General features: G+C 44.8%; 1 protein-coding gene across 1 annotated transcript; it reads right to left on the minus strand.

Moving 5' to 3' along the window:
- Window positions 1–6,748: 6,748 nt before the first annotated feature.
- LOC147628675 (uncharacterized) lies at window positions 6,749–7,761 on the minus strand. The gene has a single exon (XM_086814220.1). The coding sequence runs from the start codon at window positions 7,746–7,748 to the stop codon at window positions 7,098–7,100; it is 651 nt and encodes a 216-aa protein (XP_086670346.1). The 5' UTR covers window positions 7,749–7,761; the 3' UTR covers window positions 6,749–7,097.
- Window positions 7,762–8,293: the final 532 nt, after the last annotated feature.

Genomic DNA, 8,293 nt, shown 5'->3' on the forward strand with positions numbered 1-8,293 from the left:
ACAAGTGATCTCTCCATCGATCTCCATCCATTGTATGTGCGTCCTGATCGACTGTGACGATCTAGGCTAGGCCCCCAGATCTGTACTCCATATAGCATAGCCGATGTGACCAACGTGTCAAAAAGCCACAGCTTAGTGCGTGGCTCCTGAAACTGTACCTGTGAGCACATCCTCTCTAGACCTCCTAGTGCTGCATATCCTCTAGTCAATCTGGCCTCTGCTGCCCCTCTCATGGAAAATGTGGGCCCAGTGAACACCACTCCAAGATATGTGTATGAGTCAACATACTCCACTGTCTCCTGCCCATATGTGAAAATAGGCGCTGATCTCCAGACCTACTGAGCTGTAGTGTTAAACACCATAACCTTTATCTTACCAAGGTTAACCGAGAGCCCACTGTCCTGTGCATAAGCATGTAAAGTATCCAAGTGCCTCTGCATACCCTCTGGTGAGTCTGCTATAAGCACAATATCATCAGCATATAAGAGCAGAGGTATCCAAGTGCCAGCCAACTGGGCTCCTCTGTCCCCTCGTGTCCCAATATAATCACAGATCTCATCAATGTATAGTCCAAATAGAGTCGGAGAGAGTGGGCAGCCCTGTTTCACCCCTATAGTGGAGTGTATTGGCTGGGAGAGACCCTCTGAAGTCCGCACCTGCCCAACTACTGTCTCATAAAGTGCCATAATACCACAAATGAGCTCACATGGAACCCCCAAGTCTTGCAGCCTACGCATCAGTCTAGCTCTGGGCACTGTGTCAAAGGCCTTGTGGAAATCCTCAAAGCCACAGTCATGTGCTCTGCCCTCCAAAATGATAGCCCTGAGGGTAAAGATATGATCCAAAGTAGAGAATCTCCTCCTGAAACCGGCCTGTCCCTGAGCTCGGACCCCTTGTCTCTCTGCCCATCTGCTCAACTCATGCTCAAGAGTAGAGGCATATAGCTTGGCCAGCAAGTGACCAATCATAATGGTGCGGTAGTTAGTCGGCAGGCTCGGATCTCCAGACTTGAGTACCGGCACAATCGTGGAAGTACTCCAAGTCCGAGGAAACCCCTCACACATGGCTCTATTAAACATGAGAGCTAGCAAGTCTGCAATCATATCTCTAGCATGTATGAAATGCTCGGCTACAATGCCCTCATGATCCTGTGCCCTCCCTGTATGCAATCTGTTGATGGTCCTCCTCACCATCTCTGCTGTGAAGAAGGTAGAAGTGGGTGGACAAGGCTCTGGAGGGTTCGGTAGTGGTGGCTGCTCTGGTACTGTGTAGAGGGAGGCTGCATTCTCGCCCCATGTATCTGGAGAGGTAATGGCCGGAGGCGGGGGGTGCACTCTAAGCAATCTCCAGGCCTCCCCAGAATCCTGACTCAAAAACAACTGAGAGATGTCTCTCTCCAACCGAGCTAAGAATGCTCTCTACTTCCGCCAAATGAGGGATCAGAAGATGATGCGTGACTGTCTATATGTAGTAACACCTGTGGCCACCTCTCTCTGTAGCTGGGCTCTGAGCTCCCTACAGTCATCATCATACCAACTATTCTGGGGCAGAAACATGTTGAAGCTCGGTGGAAGAATCAGTATCTTCAATGCTCAAAATTCAGCAATTGTTTGTGATGAAAATAAAGCACAACATAGAGAGATGTGCAAAAAGAGAGAGAGAGAGAGAGAGAGAGAGAGAGAGAGAGAGAGAGGGAGAAGTGAATACAGTATTGGGTCCCGAATACCCTATGTAGGGCCCCCACCACCAATGGTGTATTTGCTTTATTAGAATGATGTAAATCTGTAAATAAAGACTCGTTCTTGACCTGCACTTTGCACCTTGTCTGAGCACTCCCCTCAGCTGTCCTGGCCCTTGGAATACACAAGCCACTTTGTGAATTATGAGATAGAATGACTGAATTCTGGCTGAGGTATTTATACCCATTTCTGTTGCTGGTCGGCTGGTTCTACTGGGTCAGCCTGCTGCTAAAATAAGGCACTGCTTTCACACTGCCGTTTCTGGCTGCCCTGTTCTTGCTGTCCAGGCTGGGCAGCACCCAGGCTTGGCTGACTGGCTGAAGGTCTCTAAGACCTGTCAGCTGCGTGGCCAAGCCTCTTGGGCTGGCTGACAGCCTGCCCAGCCCCTCTATGGGCTGGTGGGCAAGGCCTAGGGCCTTCCTGGACCTTCTTGGGTGGCCTAGCTATCCAATGCCCATGTCAAGAGTATGATACTCTCTTCTGGGGTAGCCCTAAGGGCAGGACCCCTTCTACATCCAATCCTACATGCTTCTACAAATGCCTGGTGTCTGTTGCAAACCCAACACTCAGATCATCTAACATCATTCCAGAGGGAGATTCACAGTATGGACTGGCATTGCTTCATGTGCAAGACAATGCACACCTGACCTTGGTCGCTTAAAATGGAACCCTGGCTGACTTGTCCTGGACTGGGGTCACATGGGACTAGTTTCCACTCCAGGTCCTGCACCTTCTTGTTCAGATATGGATATGTCCACGTGGCATCCAAGTGCGGGGTGCACGTGACAAGCAAGTATTGCACACATGTAATATCATCTTCACTCCCCCATGAGGTTGACAAAACATCTACTGATATATATGGCTGCCTTAAATAATTGAAGGTGGATTTCATCCTTGTTTAGTATGCTCTAGCATCAACTGCACATTCAAGATCAAATGCAGATCCTAAGCCATATTTTCTCATGCCCTACCACTAACATAATGTCATACCCTAACGTTACACTTCTACGGATTCTCTCCGAGGGCAATCTGGTTTGTACCCAGCTACCAAGTATGCACAGGCAGGCCTGCCAAGTATAATCTTTTTTCATTTGAAGCAAGTATTGCTCTCTCCAAGGGCAATCTGGTTCGTACCCAGTTACCAAGTATGAACAGGCAGGCGTACCAAGTATAATCTTTACCTTAACATTACACTTCTGAGGACTCTCTCCAAGGGCAATCTGGTTAGTATGGTTGTACCCAGCTACCAAGTATGAACAGGTAGGCCTACCAAGTATAATCTTTTTTCATTTGAAGCAAGTATTGCTCTCTTCAGGGGCAATCTGGTTTGTACCCAGCTACCAAGTATGAACAGGCAGGCCTACCAAGTATAATCGAAGGCACAAGGGAAATGAATGGTTGGTGGAAGCCGATATCGAATGTCGAAGGGCCCAGCAGCCTTTGATGAGCTCTATCTAGCGTAATCTTTTTTCTCATGCCCTAGTCCTACCACTAAAAGAATGTCAAACCCTAACATTACACTTCTTAAGGACTCTCGAGAAGGGCAATTTGGTTAGTATGGTTGTACCCAGCTACCAAGTATGAACAGGCAGGCCTACCAAGTACAATCCTTTTCATTTGAAGCAAGTATTGCTCTCTCCAAGGGCAATCTGGTTTGTACCCAGCTACCAAGTATGAACAGGCAGGCCTACCAAGTATAATCTTTTTTCATTTGAAGCAAGTATTGCTCTCTCCAAGGGCTATCTGGTTTGTACCCAGCTACCAAGGCCGGCCTACCAAGTAGCAAGTATCGTTCTCTCCATGGGCAATCGTTTTGTACCCAGCTACCAAGTATGAACAGGCAGGCCTACCAAGTATAATCTTTTCATTTGAAGCAAGTATTGTTCTCTCCGAGGGAAATCCAAGGATGAACAGGCAGGCCTACCCTACCAAGTATAATTTTTCTTTATTTGAAGCAAGAGCACTCTCCTCTCCGCCACCAACAACCCCCCCCCCCGCCCTCTCCCCCCCCAGTATGAACAAGTAGGCCTACCAAGTACAATCTTTTTTTTCATTTGACGCAAGTATGAACAAGTAGGCCTACCAAGTACAATCTTTTTTCTCATGCCCTACCACTACTACTTATTTGTTGTACTAATTCTTTCTATTTTTTAGCTCACCAAGAAGGAGAGGGAGCTTCATGTTTATGATCAAGAAATGTTGGCCATTTTGCATGCCATAAAGAAGTGGCATCACTATTTGTATGGTGGCCATTTCAAAGTAAGGACCGATCATCGAGTACTCCAATTTTTCCTCACCCAACAAAACCTCTCTCCCAAGCAAAAGAGATGGCTTGCTACCTTGCAAAGTTATGATTTCGAGATCTCTTACACGGCGGGAAAAGGATAATGTTTTGGTGGATGCACTTTCTAGGATGTGGGCTTACACTATACATGCTATTTCGGAGGTGCATTATGATTGGATTCATGAGATACAAGAGGAGTATTTGGTGGATGACATGGCTGGTCCAATGTTTCAGAAATTACAGCAAGGGTTATGTGATGAATATCCACATTTTGAGGTGCGCAATGGGTTGCTTTGGTATGAAAAGGAAAGGTCTATTTGGTTCCTCACTCATCCTTCAAGCTGAAAATTCTACAAGAGATGCACTCTTCACCAATGGCGGGTCATTTGGGAGTGTTCAAAACCTATGATTAGATACGGAAGAGTTTCTTTTGGAAAGGACTTTGGAAGGATGTGCATGATTATGTGCAAAAGTGTTTGCCTTGCCAACAAAACAAGGATCCAAATCAATTGCCAGGAGGATTGTTGCAACCATTGCCTATTCCGGAAGGAAATTGGACCTACATAGCCATGGATTTCATTACTGGGCTGCCCACTACTAAGCAAGGGTGGAATAGCATCTATGTGGTAGTGGATAGATTAACAAAGGCGGCTCATTTCATACCCACAAATGAGTAATATGTAGCTTCTATGGTGGCTCAACAATTTATGGAGCATGTGTTTAGGTTGCATGAAATGCCAAATCAAGTGGTGGAGTGATAGGGATGTCAAGTTTATGAGCCATTTTTGGAAGTGTGTCTTTGATTCCATGGGGATCACACTCACTCCAAGTACAGCCTATCATCCACAAATGGATGGCCAAACCAAGAGGGTGAACAAGTGGCTCGAAATCTATTTGAGACACTATTGTTATGACACCCAATCTTCATGGGATAAATGGCTACACTTAGTTGAATATTGCCCATAACAATACCTATCACATGAGTATTGTTATGACACCCAATCTTCATGGGATAAATGGCTGTACTTAGTTGAATATTGCCCATAACAATACCTATCACATGAGTATTGGTATGTCTCCATTTGAAGCCATGTATCGGTATAAGGTGCATGTACCTTCAATGAGGAAAAGGTGAATCCTCAAGCCAAAGAAGAGATTGAGAAGATGTGTGCAATATTGCAAAGGTGCAAGGAGAACATGGCTAAGACACAAGCCAAAGAAGAGATTGAGAAGATGTGTGCAATATTGCAAAGGTGCAAGGAGAACATGGCTAAGACACAAAACAAGAATTACATTCAATGAGGAAAAGGTGAATCCTCAAGCCAAAGAAGAGATTGAGAAGATGTGTGCAATATTGCAAAGGTGCAAGGAGAACATGGCTAAGACACAAAACAAGAATTGGTGAAGTAGCCTATCAATTGTTGTTACCTTCTACCACAAGGATCCACAATGTGTTTCATGTGTCACATTTGAAGAAGTATGTGGGGCCTCAATTGGAATTGATTGATGAATTGCCTCCAATGGATGAAGAGGGAATGATTCAATATGTGGCGGAGAAGGTGATTGGAATGAGGAAAAGACACCTTCATAATCGGTCTATTGTTGAGTAACTTGTGGAGTGGAGAGGCTTGCCTAATGAAGAAGCTTCTTGGCAGTCCGAAGGCTTCATGAAAGACTATCCGGAGCTTCTACAAGCAATGAATCAAAGTGGATGAAGTGGTATAGCTGTTCGGTGTCTTTGGACAGCTATTTGTGTGGATTTGGATGATGATATGAAGGATGCCATTGCTGTAAATTTAGTGTATGGATAGCCATGGTCATTGGTATACTTCACTACTCATCAATCAAGTTCAATAAGACTCCGTGGGCATAATTATGGATATCATGGAGGGCAGTCCATATGTGCATCAAATAAGTGAACAGCTCTATGTGGAGTTTCCTTGTGTAAGACATTTTTAGAATTGCAACAAATGTACTTCTACATTCATGATGAGCGAAGTCAAGAAGAATTCATACAACCCATACATTATTGTATACATGGTTTCGTGGACGAAACCTTTGGGTGGGGATGGTTTGTAATGAAAGGGGCTTGAGTTTGTACATAAGGAGAGGCTCATGGGCATGGATATGGCCGGGCAAGTATGAGGCCCAACATTAATGAGTGTGGAAAGGTGGGCAAGTATATAAGTGAATATTGTAACTAGGGGCATTAATCACTTTTGACTAATCAAATCATATTTTCTTGGAGCTCTATGCTTCTATGGCTATGGTGGTACTCCCTTGAGTGCATGTGGTACTCCATCATGAGTGCACTTGAGGCAATCTGGTTAGTATGGTTGTACCCAGCTACGAAGTATAATCTTTTTTCATTTGAAGCAAGTATGAACAGGCAGGCCTACCAAATATAATCTTTTTTCTTATGCCTGTTCATACCCTAACAATACACTTCTAAGGAGGCAATCTGTTTAGTATGGTTGTACCCAACTACCAAGTATAATCTTTTTTCATTTGAAGCAAGTATGAACAAGCAGGCCTACCAAGTGTAATCTCTTTTCTCATGCCTTACCACTAACATAATGTCATACCCAGCTACCAAGTATAATATTTTTTCAGTTGAAGCAAGAGCGCAGAGAGCGCATGCCTACCAAGTATATAATCTTTTGGTTAGTATGGTTGTACCAAGAATGAAACGCCGATGAAGTGTGACGACGACGAAATGCCAAAAATAAAGAAAGCAGGGCTAGTATTGAAAAGGTCTTCATATTTTTACATCATCTTGATCTGCCTCTTTTCTCTAGATACAAAAAAAAAATGGCCAAAAAAGTTCAAAGTAGAAAGAAGACGACGATGATGACGAAGAGTGGCATCCCAGACATCATACACGCACATACATGGATGTATGAGAACAGACCTGCATGTGCCATACCATAACTACACATGCATGCGTAGCACAGTTGTGGTATGGCACATCAACGGTGGTCTTGGCGGCAAAAAGAGACGGAGAGAATCTCTTGTGATCCTTTTCTGAACCATTGGCCTCATTCCCTTTGAGTGCAAACTGGGCCAGAAACCCCTCATAAAAATTCACTCACTTCTTTTGTTGAGAACTGCCCTCCTTCTGCAGCCCATTGGCCGTACTTGTCACCCATCTTTCTCTTCATCTCCTCGGTAGCATCTTTCTCACTGCTCTCCGCCCTCCCTGTGGAGGCCGCCTCCTGCTGCACCTTTGCAAGCCTACTCTTCCTCTTGCTTGCCTCCAAATCCACATAATCGTCGTCAAAATTACAGTTATATGCTGCGCAGGCGAGCATCAGCACCCCTAATTGGATGCAGAACATACAGATGAAGAGTACAGCATCAGATTTCAGCAAGATCCGGCTACAGGGAATGCTCTTATGAGAGTTTAGGTACTGCAAGTTGAGATCTGTGCGGGCAAAGAGCACGAGGAACGAGGCCCCCTGTCCTGCTAGGGAGGAGAAGATGAGGAAGAGGTGGATGAAGAAGTGGGCAGTGTGGTCAAAGCTCGAGAGGCGGGCAGCGGTCGCGGAGAGCATGGACATGATGGCCACCAGGATGAAGCTCCACCCCCATGGAGTGGGGGGCCTGCGGATCTCTAAAATGAGCACCATAGAGACCAGTGCAGCCATGAAAAGGAGGTAGTTGAGCCAGTGTATCAGGTGCACCACCTGATGGTGGTCTGTGCCTTTCTGGCAAGAAGACAACATAGCGGGTTTCTGCTTGTGCTCTTCCATGGCAGTAGAATGGAATGCTTTTATAATTCGAAATTCTAATCCACACGATCCTAACGGTCATCTCAACGGCTCCCCTTTCACCAACCGCCCAGATGAACAAACGACACTTAAATTTTTGGTAAGCCTACATACATGTTCACACATAATTACCTATTCAATAATCCCTTAACTTAATATAGGTAAGGTTACATACACTGAAATTAAGGTAAGGCTACATACATGTTCACACATAATTACCTATTCAATAATCCCTTAATGTAGGTTGCATATTCACATGGGGCCTACAAAGAACAAGTGAAAAAAAATGGATTAATGGGTGAAGGAGATGCTTTTTTTTTTCCAAGTTGTTGGGAACTAACAAGGTTTTGATTCGCAACTTAGATTTGATTATAATTTTATCTTGAATTTTAATCCACCAAAATCAACTGGCCTATACCAAACGTTCGCTCCTCTTCGAGGTAGTTACATCTCTGCATTCATTTATTTTTCATGATTTTTTCTCCCCCTCTCTCCCTCTC

Source organism: Cibotium barometz, chromosome 19 (genome assembly GCF_041138505.1).
Source record: "Cibotium barometz isolate CiBa-2024 chromosome 19, ASM4113850v1, whole genome shotgun sequence".
In the NCBI taxonomy this organism is placed as follows: Eukaryota; Viridiplantae; Streptophyta; class Polypodiopsida; order Cyatheales; family Cibotiaceae; genus Cibotium; species Cibotium barometz.

Bases quoted from the DNA above. Each gene is read 5' to 3' on its own strand.
- LOC147628675 (XM_086814220.1), bottom strand. From the start codon at position 7,748: ATGTTGTCTTCTTGCCAGAAAGGCACAGACCACCATCAGGTGGTGCAC.